Genomic DNA, 20,044 nt, shown 5'->3' on the forward strand with positions numbered 1-20,044 from the left:
TTTCTACATTACGTTTTTTTAAACCTGAAGTCACATTGCAGGTGTGTACTTGATTGGAAAAACAAAGAAACATTTGATATTATAAAGAATTTTGTTCTAAGTAAAAAAAATTACTTAGGAACCCAAGTGAATTTTAGTTCATTTTACATTTAACTTTCCTGCAATTAGATTTCAAAGACCAGAAAGGTATTTATATTTTCCTCTGCCACTTCAAAAAGCAAAACTATATATACAATAGGATAAATTAGGGAAAATAAAAAAATATTAAGTGATTACTCAGTTTTGGGTCCTCTACTGAGCACTTTATATGTATTATTTCATTGAAAATTTAGAAAAATCCTATGAAGAAAGCATGCCCATCTGTAAAGATGGGAGAACTGTAGCTAGTAATTACAGAGAACGAATTGGAACCCAGTTCTGATTATAGAGGCTTTTCTCTTGAATAATGTCCTATATGGAATAGAGAATAACATAAAGACAATTATGCCAAAGTATGATTTAAAACTCTTGCCAATTAAACTATTATTAGTCCTTAAGTAATGACTCAATAATAATTCCCACATGCCTCAAGATAATTCTTTCATACAAGTAGTATGTCATTACTTTTCCTATTATCAGTCCTACTCTTGAGATGAGGATGTTAGATTGCCCCAACAGGATTTTTTTCTATCCTCAGTACCAAAGATCTCCCTAAATACTACAGTGCCCTTTTCAAAATTCATTTTAATTCCATGTACAAGGAAACTTTGAGTTTTAACACTGAAGCTCCAGCCTGAACATCTCATTGAGTGCTGAGTGCCTAAATTAGATTGGTTGGCACTTTTTCAGCCACAAGAGAGAACTTATCCTTTTACAACTGTGTTTCCCCAGCCTCTTGCCAGGGGACAGCTCTGGGCTGCATGCTAATTAGGCAGAAGCACTTGAAATGGTGTTTGCAATTGCTATTTCCATTTGTGAATTTCCAGTTCTGTCCAGGAAGCCAAATCTGGAACAGGGAAGCAGGCAACTTTTTCTTGTCCATAACTGCCTATTCTCTGACCTTGGCTTGATAATCTAACTTTTCTGGGGTTTTGCTTCCTGGCTGATGTGCTCTCAAAACACTTTAAAATACAGAGTCTGAGGGGCACCTGGGTGGCTCAGTGTCTGGCTTCGGCTCAGGTCATGATCCCAGGGTCCTGGGATCGAGTCCCACATCAGGCTCTCTGCTCAGTGGGAAGCCTGTTTCCTCCTCTCTCTCTCTCTACCTGCCTCTCTGCCTACTTGTGATCTCTATCTGTCAAATAAATGGATAAAATCTTTAAAAAAAAATACAGAGTCTGAGTTAAAAGAGCATGGTTGGTGGAGAATATTTGCTTTATAGCATTGCATAGTTCTGTTTGTTTATGGAAATATCTTAAGATACAACTTATAATATGGAAGTTTTATTTTAAAAGTCTCTCCTACCCCAAACCTGTACATTAGGTACATCCAGTTGCCCACTGGTTGCCTGGTAATGCAGAATCATTCACTGTTTTTAACACTGTCAGCTTAGAGGCACAAGCAAGCTTTTTGAAGGGTAGAGATGTTCTTTATGCTGGTTGTAGCAGTAGTTCCAGAGGCCTATACATCTGTTAAAATCCACTGATTGGGGGCGCCTGGGTGGCTCAGTGGGTTAAAGCCTCTGCCTTAGGCTTGGGTCATGATCCCAGGGTCCTCGGGCTCTCTGCTCAGAAGGGAGCCTGCTTCCTCCTCTCTCTCTCTGCCTGCCTCTCTGCCTACTTGTAATCTCTGCCTGTCAAATAAATAAATAAAATCTTAAAAAAAACCCACTGATTGGAACTTTAGAGATATGTAGTTTGTCATTGTAAATTATATCAATACAGTTTATTTAAAATTTGCTTTGTAAATTAACTTAGATGGAGTATTTTTTATTTAAAGGACAATGAGTGCACAGTGAGGAAATTTATTTCTTTCCTGATAGTATATACAAAAATATTAAATTACTTTATGTGGTTTTTAAAAGGTAAACCAATAACACATCACATAAATCCTTTGACTTATAGATACAGATTAGTTCGTGGGTAAGTAACTAAAGTCATTTATCCCTACACTCTACTTATCTGATTTATATGACTTCCATTCAGATCAAGAGATAAGTTATTTTATATTTCTTTTTTTTTCCCCATTTTATTTATTTTTTCAGCGTAACAGTATAAGAGATAAGTTATTTTAAACCTCCATAAGACAGATTTAGCTCAGTTGTTGGATTATAAAATTATTTTTCAAATTAAAAAATTATTTTTTATATTCTACCAGGAACTTCTTACAAGCCTTCAGCCATATGAAAAATTGAGAGAAGTGTGTAGTAATACCAAATGAAAGATTAAGTATCTTAGTAATTAATACTATTATTGCTGATAATACTAATACAAGTCAAAGTACACATTAATAATATATTTTATATTCTATTCTCTACAGTAAAATTTCTTCTATCTCCAGTACCAAAGAGGATCCTAAATACTTAAGTGTTTTTTATGAAATTCATTTTACTTTTGTGTTCAAACAAAGAAAATTCTGAATTATTATGAAAAGATTTTCATCTGTCTTTCAGGATATAAATTTAACCTTCCATAATACTTTAATTATCTTGAACTATTTCAGATAATAATTGTCCAGTTTAATTTTGTTGGGTAGAATTTGACTATGTACTCCTTTATACATACGTATCAGTTGACAATGTTTTACCTCATTGCCTGTAGTGTGTACTTCCTAACAAGGCTATTCTCTTATAAAACCACCAAAGAATTGGAGAATTCAGGACATTTAATAGTGATACTATATAATGAACTCAACTATGGTCTGTATTGTTCTATGAAGCTCTTGTTCCATATTCTCTATATGTTCCCCAAATGGTCCAGCTACTACTCCTCCTTCATCAAAACTTAGCTTTATCACAGTTTATCTTTCTTTGAGCAAACCTTCAACCAATCCTTTAGTCTTGCCTTCATTCTCATTGACTCCCTACCTCCCTATCTTTCAAAAGTATCAATTTCTAGTCTTTCAAAGTCCTAAGCTCTTATTTAATTTGACCCTCCCCATCTTTGTTATTACTAGACACTTTCCTAAATTTTACAATGTATTCATGCCCTTGCTTATGGTATTTGGGTTCATCAGATTCCATGTAATCATTCAAATCAGCCACACATCATCTCACTGCCTCCACCTGGGGCAGAGCCATTAGCAATCCCTGGGGCCAAGGACTGTGGGTTTTCTGTGGATAGTCTTATGAGGTGTATTCTCAAGAGGGGCCACTGGATCATGAAATCATGAAAATGATATCTGACTTTTTTTTTTTAAAGATTTTATTTATTTATTTGAGATAGAGATCATGAGCGAAGTGGGGGAAATACAGAGGAAGAGGGAGAAGCAGGCTATCCACTGAGCAGGGATTTTGATGTGGGGCTCTGTTTCAGGATCCTGGGATCATGACCTGAACCAAAGGCAGACACTTAACCGACTGAGTCACCCAGGTCCCCCTACATCTGACTTTTCATAATGCCTATAAGTCCATCTCTGCCCCATCAAGTCTGTCATCAGATAATCTAGTTTATGACTGTTCTCAGAGAGCATTGACCTCTGGCATCAATGCTATGCTGACCTCCAAGTAGCCAAGGGTCAGTCCTGGACATGTATATCAATACCATGTGCACCCTTACATGGAGCCCTGGCCTCATTCTCCAGCCTTGCTGTGCTGCCTTCAGGAAGATGCAGGATATGCTCAGAAACCCACACCCCTCCCTGTCCCATCATCATCCCATGAAATGTAACCAAACATTTTGTAGCTTTGGATTCTTCAAGAGGCATCAAACATGCTGCATCTCTGAACTGGAGACTGGTACTAATAACATTTAGTCCTTGTGTTTCCATTACCTACTTCAGAGGTTAGGCACTATGATTATATTATGTTGGCCCTCACCTTAAGGCTCTGGGTCTAGATGGTTATGGTTGAAACGCTAATCAAAAGGGACGTTTTTAACCAAATTCAGAATGCCTGAAACTTACTTTCTTCTTGAGGGTTGTGGGTTTTTGTTTTTGTTTTTGTTTTTTGTTTTTTGTTTTTTTGAGTGTTACTATCTTCCAAATGAATTCCCTTGGAACTTAAGCCTCATCTATCATTTCTAGAGGGTTTTCTTTTGCAAATTACCTTCTGCTTGTCTTCAAGTAATAAATTCAGTGAAACTTCAGACCAATTGTACACAAAGACAATAGAGCAACACCTTGGGAAGTAGGCTTTGTACTATAAAAGAGACCAGCTAGGTCATTTTTTTTCTGCCAACAATACAGTTCTGCTACAGTGAGTTTTTTGTTTCCAACTAGAACAGCCAGTTCTACAGCAACCCTACACACCCCAAAACCTTCTCACATTCTTTGCCCTACTGCTGTCAATGAGTACCTTCCACACCAGGCATAGCCAGTCCAGCCTCCTAGCAAGCTAGAAATAAGGAAAGACATTTCCTAGTTTGTCATTCCTTAATGTACCTATTGTCAGCCTAATCTTGTAGAATTTTGAACTTTTCTTTTAATTATTTTCTTACAACCTCCTAATATTCTAAATCTACTCTGGAGCAGAGTGGTAGTCCTTCATTCCATAAGGAAGAAGATTTCCACCTAGCTCCTTTCTCTACCCAGTATCTGTCCCAGTTACTAGGGAATTATACTAAATATATTCTCTCCGCTGAAATCAGGAAAAAATGCTTGTATCTGGGAAAACATCTGTAGTTCAATTCAGAGGATAGGACCCTGATACCGTATGTATATGTGTAACAAACAGTATCTCAACTGTGGCTGCACTTTACCGTTGGCATATCTTGAAATATCAACTATCATAAAAGGAAGTTGGGTTCCCAAACCATGCAAAACATCAAATATCCCTGGCCAAACAACATGGCCCACTTCACATACCTAGTAAGACATATTTGGTACATTTATTTCTTCAGAGCTGACACTTCTTCTCTTTTATCTTCCTGCCTTCATTACCAGACTTTCCCTATACTTCTAAACTTGGTCTTTCCCATGGACTTTGGCTTGAACTAGCCTTTGGCAGGTACTTTTCCTTTCTCTATACAACCCAGGGACTATGATTTTGAGAGGCAGTTTTCAAAAATCAAACTGCACCAGTGCTGACCTAGAAAAGCAACAGACTCTGTCTTTGAGAATAGTATTTGTTGATTAAAACAAAACAAAGTAAAACAAAATAATAAAAATACCTGGGAAAGAGAGATAACACATCTCCAAAACCACTATAGTAATGATGGTTAGCTGATTGATAAGGTTATCATGGAAGGCCACTTTTTAAAATCTTTTTTTTTTTTTTAATTTATTTATTTGACAGACAGAGATCACAAGTAGGCAGAGAGGCAGACAGAGAGAGAGAGGGAAGCAGACTCTCTGCCAAGCAGAGAGCCCAATGCGGGACTAGATCCTAGGACCCTGAGATCATGACCTGAGCCGAAGGCAGCAGCTTAACCCACTGAGCCACCCAGGCACCCCCACTTTTTAAAATCTTATATGTTGTTCTAAAATATGAACATTTATGAACTTTGAATAACAAGCACTCAAAAGCACTTTTAGAAGTCATCTTGAGTATATATACAATAAGACCACTATAATTTAACATGCAATTCTAATTTAATTATCTTATCCTTATTTCCTAAACTAATTTTAGTTGGGAACTTTTAAAAAATGACTTTGGGAAGGTAATTTTATTTACTTATTTATTTTTAAAGATTTTATTTATTTATTTGTCAGTGAGAGAGCACAAGCAGGGGGAGTGGTAGGCAGAGGGAGAAGCAGAAGCAGGTTCCTGTTGAGCAAGAAGCCCGATGTGGGACTTGTGGGACTCTATCCCAGGACCCTGGGATCATGACCTGAGCCAAAGGCAGATGCTTAACCAACTGAACAATGCAGGCATCCTGGGAAGGTAATTTTAATAAGTCTGTTTAACATTAGTAGTTTTCTCAAATGATTGATCCCAGCCAGTATTTTTGTTGAAAGATAGGAATGTTTTAATTAACTTATAAAATCCCAATGGAAACCATTTTGACTTCCATTATTTTTCTTTGATACAGAAACTATACTAATTTACTTACTCTGAGAACAGAAAGAAGGCCACATTAAGATTGATTTTTAAGGAGAAAAATAGGACTTTAATCCATGAAAGCAGTATGGAAATGTTTATCTTACCTATTCATTCACTTACAGATATTAACTATATGCCAGCCGAATAATTCAACCAAATTTGGCTAATTCATGTAAGTAATATTTTCCTTTCTGTGACATATTTTAAATTAATAAGGGGAAATAAAAAGGAAAAACTAAATTAAAAATATGCATACACTGTATGCATAACTGTAACTCTCTTTGCAAGAAAATAGGATTCAGTGTAATCTGTTCACATCTTAGAGTTTACCAAAAGGTTTTTAGTTACTGACAAATAAAAGCACCTTGACATAAGGTGGTTTTTTTATGCAATAAGCACTGGTGTTTTCATTGTTTGTCACTCTCCCTAGAGTAATATATAAATTACTATACAAGTCTGTCCTTAACTTTTTTAGAGCCCAAAGCAAGAGTAAAAATGGTGGTGTGACTAACAGGACTAAATATTTAACAGTTAAAACACAGGCTAAGACATCGTTAAATATGGGGCACCTGGATGGCTCAGTCGGTTAAGCGTCTGCCTTCAGCTGGGGTCATGATCCCAGGGTCCTGAGATAGAGCCCTGCATCAGGATCCCTGCTTGGCAGGAAGCCTGCTTCTCCCTCTCCCACTCTCCGTGCTTGTGTTCCCTCTCTCACTGTGTCTCTCTCTGTCAAATAAATAAATAAAATCTTTGAAAAAAAATCATTAAAATAAGTTATATTTTCTTATCTTGATAAATATACACTGATAATGTGCTAGAAAGCCAGGTTGAATTTAGAATTTCAGACTCTTTAGATTTCTGTTTGGCAACTTGGCAGTGTGTAGTGTTACCCCTCCAGCCCCTGATCTGCTCCTCTTCTCTCTTACTTCTAGTTTTATTCTGCATTGCAAGTAGCCTATCACTGGCCAGCATGGACACTCCAGTGTGCATTTCTAAGCTCTGTTTACTTCCCCTCTCTTGGAGTTTGGCATACAGGTGGCAGTCTACCCACAGGATGGCCCTGAAAGTAATTCGGGGTTGTTTGGGCAGAGAATCCTGGAGATGATCTAGTAGGGCACTGAAGCCGGAAGAGTCATATAGCATGGATAACCTAACTGTGGGGAGGGCCAGAGGAGGGACTCTTCTCTCCCCTGGAAGATAGTCTGTAATGATTGAGGGTGTGGAGTCACATTACTTATTAGCTAAGAGATCTTGAATTTAATTAGTCTACTTGACTATAAGATGGGAATTATCAAAGCCCATGCCTCAGAGGGTTGTGGGCATTAAAGAATATATTTTTACCCTATATGTACAGAAGGGTACCCGGCATACAGAAAATACTTCACAACTGTTCAGTATTGTTATTCTTTTACCTCCAGAACCCAGAACTGTGCTTGACACAAAGCTATAGATGTTTTAAGAAAATCCGAATGAATGATTAAATAGATTAGAACAGTCTGTCTTCAATACCATTTTTAGTATTTGGTTAAGTGACTATAAATTCCAGTTTATATGATCTAAATAGAATTAATTTAAAAATACAAATTGAGGGATGCCTGGGTGGCTCAGTGGGTTAAGCCGCTGCCTTTGGCTCAGGTCATGATCCTGGGGTCCTGGGATCAAGTCCTGCATCGGGCTCCTTGCGCAGCAGGGAGCCTGCTTCCTCCTCTCTGCCTGCCTCTCTGCCTACTTGTGTGTACTCTCTCTCTCTGACAAATAAAATCTTTTTTTTTTTTTTTAAGATTTTATTTATTTGATAGAGATCACAAGCAGGCAGAGAGGCAGGCAGAGAGAGAGAGAGGAGGAAGCAGGCTCCCTGCCGAGCAGAGAGCCCGATGCAAAGCTCGATCCCAGGACCCTGAGATCATGACCTGAGCCGAAGGCAGAGGCTTTAGCCCACTGAGCCACCCAGGCGCCCCGACAAATAAAATCTTTAAAAATATATATATATATATACAAATTGAGGGTAAAGGATCAGGATTATTATTTTTTTATAAGTAAATCTTTTTTTTAAGATTTTATTTATTATTTATTTGACAGAGAGAGATCACAAGTAGACAGAGAGGCAGGCAGAGAGAGAGAGGGAAGCAGGCTCTCCACGGAGCAGAGAGCCCGATGCGGGGCTTGATCCCAGGACCCTGGGGATCCTGACCTGGGCCGAAGGCAGAGGCTTTAACCCACTAAGCCACCCAGGTGCCCTCAGGATTATTTTTATACTTAATTGTCAACAATGAAAGTAATTATCACAGAAATTCAAAAGGAAAACAATTTTATAAAATTATGACATCTCTATTTTGATCTTTGCTAAAGATTTTCCTATAAAGCCAAGAAACTGCTTTCTGGGTGGACTAAGTAAGCGAAACAAGTGTCTTTCATGGCATCAAAACTTTCATAGTAGAACTCACTTTTATTTTTTAAAATTTTTTTAATAAATTTTTTTAAGGATTTTTAATTTTATTTATTTGACACACAGAGAGAGAGATCACAAGTAGGCAGAGAGGCAGGCAGAGAGAGAGGAAAGCAGGCTCCCTACCAAGCAGAGAGCCCAATGCAGGAATCCATCCCAGGACCCTGAGATCATGACCTGAGCCGAAGGCGGAGGCTTAACCCACTGAGCCAACCAGGCACCCCTAGAACTCACTTTTAAAAGAAAACTGTATTTCTTAAAATTCAAATTCTGATGAGGATTAGAGTTAAAGACGCTTATTTGCTTAGGTACCCAATTTTAAGCTAATCACTATTATCATCACCTCACTCATTGAGTCATTTATATCAAATAGTTTATTAGGACCCTAGTGTGTGCCAGGCATTGAGACACAGAACCGACAGTCAGTTTTCTCTCTCTCTCTCTCTCTTTTAATATTTATTTAGGAGAGAGAGAGAGGAAGGGGGTAGGGAAAGAAGGAGAGAGAGTCTTAAGCAGACTCCATACTGAGCATAGAGCCCAATGCAGGGCTGGATCTCAAGGCCCTGAGATCATGACAGGAGCCAAAACAAAGAGTCGGTTGCTCAACCCACCGCACCACTCTGGTGCCCTGCAGTTTCTCTCTTAAGGTCACAGGTGGGTGTGGAAATGGGATGTGAACAAGGATTCAACGGGTTAGGCATGAGATGCTCCGGAGGAAGGAATGTGTCTGCCATGTGGAACAGCCTGAGGACACTGGGACCCATAGGAAGGAAAAATGTGGACAAAGATTTGAAATGGTGGAGATCAGTTAGGAAGCCCATAGAATGAAGGATATGTCAGTCTTTCTCCACTCTAGTGGCGTTGTATTAAGAAGAGGAGATAAATTTGAGAAACCATTGTGGACGAAGAGCTTTTGTTAAAAAAAAAAAATCTTACCTAGTCTCACCCATTTATCTATCATCTTGTCACCCCTTCACTACTTTACATCTTTTCTCTTCCTAGCCATAAGTGAGAATTTGATCACCTTTAATAGCAAAGGAGAAGAAAATTCCTATTATTGTTATCAACTTGGAAATCCTAACATATCTTTCCCTCCTTTTTAGAGGAGCTGAACCATAGGAAAGACTGTGAAATGCCTTAAGTGGACCTAGAAAGAAACAATTTAAGAAGTTTAATGTCATCTTTTTAAAATAGCCTGCTCTGACTCTCACATATAATAGCAGCCTATCTCATTCTGTCTCTCCCAGGACAATTTCTCATTCTGCTCTATTTTTTCTTCTTTTTACCATGTGCGTGTGTGTGTGTGTGTGTGTATGACATATACATATCATATGTGACAAAATACATGTTATATTTTTATGTATAAAATATATATTTTATCATACAGTGTTTATATATACATATAAGCACATGCATAATACAATTATTTGTCCTCTTCAATCAGAATGTAAGCAACATGACAGCAAGAATTTTGTTTTGCACTCTACTGTATTCCTAGTGCTTAGGTAGAGCCTTTGATGTCTCAGCATCAAACTTCTGCCTGAAGGAACATAATCCCCTGTGTTCCTTGGATGGCTCCCTCAAAGAAGACTAACAAGGATAAGAAGGGCTGTTCTGTCCTTAACGAGATGGTGACCAGGAAATACAGTAAGAGCATTCACAAGTGCATCCATGGAGTGGACTTTAAGAACCATGCCCCTCAGGCACTCAAAAAGTGCCTAGAAATTTTCCATGTTCCAAAGGGAACTCCAGATGTGTGCATTGACACCAGGCTGAAGAGAGCTCTCTGGATCAAAGGAGTAAGATATGTCCTACACTAAATGTGTATTTGGTTGTCCAGAACACTAAGGATAAATATTCACTAATTAAGCTCTATATTGCTGGTTACCCATATACCCATCACAGCCTTCAAAAATCCATATAGTCAATATGGATGAAGACTAACTGCTGACTGTCAAATAAAAATATAAAATTGCAAAAAAAAAAATCAACAAAGAAAGCTTATGCCGGAAGAAAACATAGCAGTATATTCCTTTAGCCTAGTACATACTGGAAATGCACTAAATAACCAATACTGCTAAATCATGGCTAATGACAGCAAATATTAAACAGCCAAAGAATTACCCACTTTAGTAAAAACTCATGGAGATGAAATAATGTGAATATATTAAACAATATAGAGTATTAAGCTATAATAGAGTACCTCCAAGCAGGTAGAAATGTCACAAGTTCTATGATGATCAGCAGTCTGACTCATATACTGTGATTTTGTCCCTTTGAACACTTTTGAGTGAACAGGTTACCAGATACTTAGTAGGTCAGTCCCTTTTTCTTTCTCTCTCTTAACCACAAGTCATACACATCTGTAATACATTGGAAATCCTGTGTAAGGAGGCATAGTTATCTTCCAGGTTACTCCCATAAAGCCACATGTCTTTTCTCCATTCTCACTATGATAGGAAACTAACCATAGTGAGGCGTATTTAAGATGAGTTGAGAGCACTTGGGAGCTTCCACCAGAGGTATGCTTTGATTATGCCCCCAATTCACAAATCAGTATAGTCCCATCTCTAGTTACTCTGTGCCAGTAACATTGTTAGTGTTGGACCCAGGAATCCCCACAGGTGTGTGAAGGTCCTCCCTCCTTCATCTGATAGCCACAGTGAATGTACAACATCCGGAAATTTTTTGATGAAGGTGGGAGGCAACGTGACAGTTCACATCTTATCTCTCCGACTTACTAACTAGGTGATTTTGAGAAAATTATCTCCTCTGTGTTCGGTTTCATCATCTCCAAAACAAAGAGGATAATTCTACCTCTCTTAAAATATTAGTATGAAGAGTCAATTAATATGGTGAATCAGTTAGATCAGTGAGTGGTTTAGAGCGAGAGCTATTGAAGTGTTTCTTTTTTTTTTTTTAAGATTTTATTTATTTAAAAAAAAAAGATTTTATTTATTTATTTGACAGAGACAGTGAGAGAGGGAACACAGGCAGGGGCAGTGGGAGATGGAGAAGCAGGCTTCTCACTGAGCAGGGAGCCGGACTTGGGGCTCTATCGCAAGACCCTGGGATCATGACCCGAGCCAAAGGCAGACGCTTAACAACTGAGCCACCCAGGCGCCCCTACCCAAGTGTTTCTTACATGACATGAACATCACACTTTCTTTCCACTACATATAGAAGTCACACTTACGTGACTTCTTTAGGATATAATTGGAAAAATGAGATTTTTAGAGAGTAACAAATAAGTCAACTACTTAAACTCAGTAATTTAATTGTTTAATTTAATAAAATGCAATCTGAATCATCATAAAATATTAATTTTATGTCTGCTTTTATTTTATAATCAATATACAGCTTACAGAATGCATTTCATATGTAATTAGAGAAGAGACACAGGGCTCAGCATTCTCATGTTGGCAAAAGTCTAAATGTATAGATTTGGGCTGCAACAGGGACTAGTTTTGAGGACCAAGAAGGACTTAGACATATACACTACAGGACCGATTATGAATGTTGTTAGGTTATCTGATGAACATATAAAAAGACTATTTCCTTAGGTCAGTTTGATAAGGTAAGATTCAATAATATCACAAGTAACATGCCATTTTTATATGAGTTACTCAAAGAGACTCCCCAAACCAGTAAAACACACCATTTAAACGACAGAATGTTATACAACAAGCATTTTCAAGGGGGATGCTTTGAGCATCTTAGCTTATTAAGTACAAACAAGAGAAAAACTACATAACAAATGGTTTTGTACTTTTCAAGAAAACTGATGGGCCTGCAGAGGATTGGCTCCTATTTCTTAGAGTCTAAAGAAACTTAGATCAAAACAATACCTTCTGACACCCAACTAGTGAACACTAAAATGACTGTGTGGGTGGTGGTGCTGGTGAACAAAGTGAGGAATTTAACACCCAATTATTTATACCAGGATAGGTCAAATTTAACAGGGGTGGCAGAAAAGTCTCTAAACTGTTGAGCAACAAAGATGAAGTTATCTCAAATACTTTATTTGTTCTGAGAAAGTTTCATTCAAAATGGGCAATAAGAAAATTGAAAATGCAATATAGTGTTGCTATGTCATATTTCTCATGCCTCATAAAAAAATTGGAATGAGAACTGATTATTGTATTTATCTTGTTATTGCCTATATGAAAACCTGTTAAAAGATGACCTTTATTCTCTTAAATAATACCTCCCAATTCCCTTTTGTTCATTAAATTATTAACTAATTTTGTTTTTGCTCTAACTAAGGCTTAATTAACTTACCAGGTATATATGTTCATGAATGAATAATTTATCTTTAAAACTTAAACATTCTTTGGAAAAATTTAATCAGCTAGTGATTCTCAGTGATTTATACCTGGTCAGTCTTATTTTTTTAAAATATTTATTTGTTTATTTGAAAGAGAGAGTGAGTAGAGAGGAGGGACAGAGGGAGAGGGAGAGGATCCTAAGGCAGACTCCCTGCTGAGCACAGAGCCCAACAGGGGGCTTGATTCCAGGACCCTGAGATCATGACCTCAGCTGAAACCAAGACCTGGATTCTCAACTGACCGACCCACCCAGGTGCCCCGGTCAGTCCTGTGTTTTAGAGTTCTGCATATATGGTTCTACCACTTGAAGATATGGTATACTTTTCAAAAAAAAAAAAAGAAAGCAAGAAGTTATAAGATTAATTCAACTTTTATCAAATATGAATGGACAAAAAAATCAGCAAAATCGGCTTATTAGGCAAATTTTTCATGTTTATGCTAAATATAGAAATACCTTTATTTTTCTTCTGGGAGAAGATTCTGCTATTATCTAATAAATATAGTGAGACTTGATTCTTCAGTTCATTTATTTGTTAAAAAGATTAGAGAGGTTGATAGAAAATAAGTGAAGCCTCATCTCGGAATGAACAGAGAATGTGATGACAAAACTGAAAAGAAATTTACTTATTCATTCTTTCATTCAACAAATATGTATTGAGTATCTTTTACATAACTGGTATTTCCATAACTAAAATGAGAGCAAAGTACTTCCCTTATAAGCTATAATATAGTTGCTGAGTTGGGAGCAAGAGAGAAAGATAGTAAACAAATACATAATATATCGGGGATGCTATAATATATAAAAGAAATAAAGATCCAGGGTGAGGCACTAGATAGTGTTGATAAGGAGAACAGAGAGGGGCCTCTTTGATAAGATATTTGAATAAGCATCTGGAAGAACTAAGGGAGAGGGAATCAGAAATATATCTCATGGAAACACATTCCAGGGAGAGGAACAGTGAGTTCATGATTGGAGGTAAGATCATGCATGGTACATCCAAAGTGTAGCAAGAATCAGTGTTGTTAAAACAGATTGAGAGAGGAAAAGTGAGTAAGAAGGTGAGGTCAGGAAGTCATCAGGATCTTGGAAACCATGTAGAGTTGGCCTTCAATTTGAGATAGATGAGAAACCGTGTAGAGTTCCGGGGGGAGGAGTGAGAGAACCCGAGGCACAGTTTAAAAAGGTTAAGTCTGGCTGTACTGTGATGCATAGAAGACAGTTTAATAGGCATTCAGGAGTTCAAGCAAAAAATGGCATGAGCCATAGTGGTGGCAGTGGAGGTGGTAAAGTGACTATAGAATGTGAGGGAAACAGAAATCAAGGATGTCACCAAAGTGTTACCCTGCACTACTGGAAGTGTGGCTGATCACTTAGTGAGATGAGGAAGAGTATGAAAGAAGCAAGCTTTGGAGAGAAAATTGGATGTATGGTTTTGAATACACTAGGGTTGATTTTGCCTTTAGATGCATGGTGGAGATGCCCAATAGGTAGTTTGCTATCCCCTCTGGAGATCAGAGAAGAGGTCAGGACTGGAGTTGTCAGCATACAAGTGGTATTTAAGACCCAAACTGCATTAGTCCATCTGAAGACTCAGTATGTATCTAGAAAAGAAAGTTTGAGGACTGAGTCCTCAGCCACTTTGACATTTAGAGTTGGGACAGGAGAAAGAACCAACATAAGAGAGAGAAGGATCTTGCTTAACCAAGAGAATATGAGTTCAGGAAGTCAAGGAAAGAAGTGTTTTGAAGGAAGGAGTGGTCAACAGTGTCAACTTGCTGACAGATGATAGGCCAGTGGGATGAAAACCATAAACTGGCTATCAGCTGTGGCAATAGGGAGGGCACTGTGATATTAACAGGAGGTATCACTGCAGAGGTGATTAACACAAGCCTGACTGGAATGGATTCAAAGAGAAGGTGAGGAGAATTGGAGACAGCAAGAATGGACAACTCTTTCAAGGATTTTTTGCTAAAAAGGAGAGTGAGAAATAGAAGATGAGAGATATTACAACATGTATGGATATGCATATGCTATAAATGGCCCAGTAAAGAGGAGAAAAACTGAAGAGTCCAGAGACACAGGGAGCAATCCTTAAAACTGAAACCTAAAACAAGTTATACCTGTGATTCCACTGGGATAAAATAATTGATGTTTGTCTGGGGAAGTATTTATTCATGCTATTTTTTCCTTTTCATATACATGCATACCAAAAAAGCGCTTACATATGCATAGTTTTAAGAGAAGTATTTTTAATGCAGCCTTAACAGAATCGTTGAAAAGTAAATGGTTGAAACTGTCATTGTCTTTGCTTCCTTCGTCACTTCTGCATTTCTTCCTTTAAACATAGTAAGTATTCCTGTAGCCCTAAATTTCAGTTCAAAAATTCATGCTGTGAGACAAATGATACTGTGTTTCTCCTCTAGTAGTACTTTGATTTACTGAAATATTTTAGGATAAAATGATATGAAATTTGCTTCAAAATAATCTTACTGGGGGAATGAGATGAAATGAGCAGGGGAAGAGATGAAAAAAGTTGGCCCTGAGTTGATAGTTGATGAAGCCTGGTGATGGGGGTATGGTGATTCCTTATACCATTTTCTCTGCTTCTGTATGTGTTTGAAATTTTCCAAATACAAAGATAAAAATTAAAAGAAACCTACTGTCAAAACCGTACTTAATCCAAAGAAATCCATTACATGGTGAAATTTTGATAATGTGTTAACAGGTGAAGGAGCTACTTGGGAGCCCAGAATTTCTCCAAATCATAATCGGTTCTTTTGCTTTCATGTATATACATGAAATGCATATATTTCATACACAGCACTAACTTTTTTTTTAATCAGAAAGTGTCTCAGTTGCTTCAAGATAGAATTAATTTTGATGCTTATTATACAAATATTTTGGAAGACTGGACTTCTAAAAATGAAGCCTTGATTCTCTTAAATATCCTCTTACTTTAGGCAAGTATAAAGAAATCTCAGAACACTTGTGATATGAAATATGTTCTGAGGTAAAATAATGTTATAGTTACAAAGCAATGCTAATCCAGCCGATCGTTATTTCAAAGTTTAAATAAATAGTTGATTATGGACAGAAGGTAAAATTACATGGCAATAATAGTTAACACTTTTAAAAAAGTAAATGGTAATTTCTGAAATTTGTCACTCTTATATTGCTATATAAAACTTCAGGTAAAAAAAGATTTTTAACTTTCAAAGTGAACAAATACAGAAACAATAGTGTTGCTACATTAACTCTTCAAATATTAACCACTAAGTATCCTTTAGTGTTTTCCAGTTACTCATTAACCATTTTATACTGTTATTGTTTCTCCAGTTGTTGGTGATTTCCACCAGGGAAAGTTGAAAAACATTTTTCTAAATCAGAAAAATGGTCAGATTTATTAACAACATCCCCCTTGTTCATCCTTTATTCATTATTAAAATTTGGAACCTATAAATACTACTTCAAAAATTAATCCCAAAGTTATGCTGTTGTGCAGTTTATGGTTCCTTGTGTATGACTTTATTGCCCTCAACATTTCCCTGGTGTAAACTACTGAGCAAAGGAACAAGATTTCCTTTGTAACTGATACCTAAATTTCTATTCTGCTTTAAGCGTCTAATTTGCACTGTGAAGACATATAATTTGAGACTTGTAGCTATATCATGAAAGTACAAAAGTTTACGCTGATCTCTAATTTTCTGGGTTGTACTGGCTATAATTTAAATTTTTTGCATGATTTTAACTGTAATGCAAACCAGTATACATCAGAAACCTTTGAATATTGACAGCGACTGGGAAAAGGATGCCTTGTTCCGATTTCAGATAAGCATTCCCTTTTTACAACTGCAGGTGCAAGGGAGCCCATTCATAGTATTTACTTCAAACCAATTACAGTCACTGAATGGAAATACAATGCTATTACATGAGAACTTAACTGATCTTTACAAGCACAATGAATATTTTAAAAGTACTATTAGTAAATTCTAGTGGCAGGTAGCATGTTTTGTCTAGGTACTGGGGACAAAATATACTCTGTTGACACAGCCTTGATCATTTTACTTTTGTGTGTATATGTGTGTGTATTTACTAAATCTATAAAAATACTTCATCACATATTAACACAAGGTGGAATTATACTCAGTGGAAAACCTGCTGCAATCAATGCATAGTTCCACTGAAGAGATAATTGATAATGAATGTTACTATTTCCTATGCCTTCAAATTTCACTTATTTTGAAATAAACATATAAGCCAAAAAATAACCACAAGATAAAAATTTACTCTAACTGTTCTCATTTCACATAACTGGGTAAATCTTTTGAAACAAATATTAGACAACTATATATGCAACAAATGAGTGAAATTAGCTGGATATTTACATGTTAAACTCTTATTTGTAAGATTATGACTTGATTGTTTTTATTAGCTTCAGGCAGAAACATGGCACATCAATTCGAAGCATAAGAGAAAATTTTGGTCTACAAAACAATTACAACTCTACTTCAACAGGCGAGTTCAGAGAAACATGCTAACAGAATTTAAGGGTTTGATGACTAAACACAGATAAAGCAAATAAAAAAAACAGGCAATAATCATTGCATTGGCAAAAATAAATGTTTGGCCTATATTTAAAACTTAAGAAGAGCTCACCCCAGATTGATAAGTACCACTATTACTTACTGTATGTTTTACTGTTTGCTAACAATCCAGTACAGCCATCTTAAATTTTCATGTAATTCAAAATGCCTACATACCTTTTCATACACTATTTGACCTGACTTTTGTGATTTAGGATGGGAGGTACTGCCCTAATTTGTAAAATAAGGACAATATACATTATAAAAAAAGTATCCTTTACAAATCAAGGCAATTCTGATAGAAGTGGCTTGCCTGGATTGAAAGCTGTCAATCCTGGTCTAGGTTTGTCTCAGGGTTTCAGTCTCAGGCGGTGATCTGATTGAGGGATTAATTAGCTAGGCTTTTTTTTTTTTTAGCTGAATTGTGACTTAAAGATGGTGACTTAAAGAGTATTTTGCAAGTGTGTTTAATTCATTCAGGCTAAGCACAATGATAGAGGAAACTTGTATGCAGCCATCCTCTTCTTTCACGGACTCAAACCCAGAAAACTCACTCCCATTGTAGCAGTGTACCCTTAGCCTTGAATCAAATGCTAGTGATAGGTGGAGCCACATGTAGAAAGATGGGGTTACCCTCAAAGATGCCTTCAAGGAGGATGCCTTCAAGGATGGAGCAGAACCCCTGAACTCGCTTAGGTAAATATGACCTTTCACTTTTCCAAACTTCCATTCTATTACTGCTTCCCCCAAATCCGGGAGCAACACACAGAGTCTCCTCATACAATGTTATTGCTGTCATTCCGGAGCGGAAGTACTTGACACCTGGCCTCCCTGGAGCCGCCTGAATGGAGGACGCTGCCACACACCCGCCCTTCTGAAGTTCTCAGGGCAGATGGAGGCTGACATTGGGCCACTTACCTGGCCAGGATGTTCTTCGTCACAGCCCCAGACCTTTGGTGAAGAGAAGAAAACAAAAGAAAACAGAACAACTTACCACTCTGGCCCAGTCCAAGAACAACTAAAAACACCCAGGCCGCCCGAAGGAACGAGGCAGGACCTGGCCGGCAGTTTTGCAGGCAGACAAATGCGGCAGTAAAAAAAGCCAGGGCGGAGTGGCACATAATGCAAAGCAGCCCGCACCGCGCCCGCCGCCTGGCTGCTATCCGGCTGCGCGCTGGCGACTCCTGGGCGCACCTCGGGGCCCGGGGGCCAAGTGTTGCTAGGACGTTTCTCGCAGGCCCAGCAGGCGGACCCCGCGGCTCGGAGCAAGCGGTGCAGGTACGCTGGCCCGGACACTGCTTGGCATCTCAGGGCCCCAGAGGCCCTGCCAGCTCGGCTCTGCGGGTCCCGCGATCTCCGCGAGAAGCACCTCCTCTGACGGTCAATGGCCCGGGGCGGCGACGCGAGCGAAGGCTCCGCAGCCCGCTCTGGGACAAAGAAAAGAGCTTTTGTTTCTCTCCGGCCGATGGGGCTTCTGCTGCATAAATCAGCTTAGTGAACAGCCAAACAGAATCAAACCCAAACAAAGCCTGAAGCCTGGGGGAAAAACCAGCCTAAAGTACTATCACTGGGTGATGCTGCATCTGTGGGAGGGGACGCCGGCGAGGCCGAAGGGGAAAAAAGTCGATGGCGCATCAATCAACGCGAGCTTCTTCCACAGGTGGGCAGGGAAGCCAATTCCACTTAGTTACAGCTTTGCCGCCTCATCAGCTGAGCCGCGGGCAAAGTCAAAACGGCAGTGTCCTGGCTGGTGAGGGATGAAGCGCGGGGTGCCAAGAGCTGGGGGAAACGACTCCGGCAGCACCCTAAAAGCCCCCAGCGGCGCCCGCGGACCCAGAGCGAGGCATAGCAGCTCCCCGCTCGGCAGGGAGTGGAGCGCACGGCCGCTAGCACAGGAGGGGAGGTTCCGCGAGGGTGCAGTAGCCCGGCCTTGCGGGGCGGGAGCTTCGTGCCCTCGTCCTTCTGGCCCCAGCTTGCAGCTCAGGCGTCCCGCCGTCCAGAACCCCGGCGGCTGGCGCACTCTGGGGTGCACCCAGCGAGAAGGAGAGGGAAAGGCTGGCGAGGGGCGGGGGAGCAGTGGTCCTGCTCCGGCCCCCGGGTGGGGGGGCTCCCCAAGTGCTGATAGCTGGGCGCGCTCGGGGCCAGGAGTTGCTAGGAAACCGCCCCACGCTACCCAGCGCCTCGCCCCGGCCGCCTGCAGGCGCAGCGGCGGCTCCGGCGGCAGCAGCAGCAGCAACAGCTCGGAGCAGCGTGGGCGGGACATTGGTGAGGCATGAAGTCACCGCGGCCCACACTCGCTCTTTGTTTTGCTCACTCCAGCTCTTTTTCTCCCCCTTGGCGCTGATAGTTGTCATGCCCACCGTTCACAAGAGCTCCTGACGCGTAGCTGCCCAACAAGAATCGCTCCCCCTGTTCCCTTTCCCCCTCCTCGCCGAATCTTAGCACCCCAACGCTCCCCTAGCCGGTATGGAGACTGGCTCAGTACTAATGGCTGCTGCGCACAAACCCCAGCCTCTCACCCGGGCACTCTGCGCTCCTTTGTTCCGAGATACTCACTGCCCGGCAGCT

At 39.3% G+C, this 20,044-nt stretch overlaps 1 protein-coding gene across 4 annotated transcripts in view; it reads right to left on the reverse strand.

Annotated features, from left to right (window-relative positions):
• Positions 1-18,964, reverse strand: part of ITGB8 (integrin subunit beta 8) — an 85,102-nt gene extending 66,138 nt beyond the window's left edge. For 3 of the 4 annotated variants that reach the window (XM_046020787.1, XM_046020785.1, XM_046020784.1), the window contains exon 1: positions 18,471-18,964. In XM_046020787.1, the coding sequence (XP_045876743.1) occupies positions 18,471-18,597 (127 nt within the window). In that variant the 5' untranslated portion in view covers positions 18,598-18,964. The remainder of the gene's footprint in view (positions 1-18,470) is intronic. The other variant, XM_046020786.1, reaches the window with a different exon arrangement.
• Positions 18,965-20,044: the final 1,080 nt, after the last annotated feature.

This window comes from Meles meles, chromosome 10, assembly GCF_922984935.1.
Source record: "Meles meles chromosome 10, mMelMel3.1 paternal haplotype, whole genome shotgun sequence".
Classification (NCBI taxonomy): Eukaryota; Metazoa; Chordata; class Mammalia; order Carnivora; family Mustelidae; genus Meles; species Meles meles.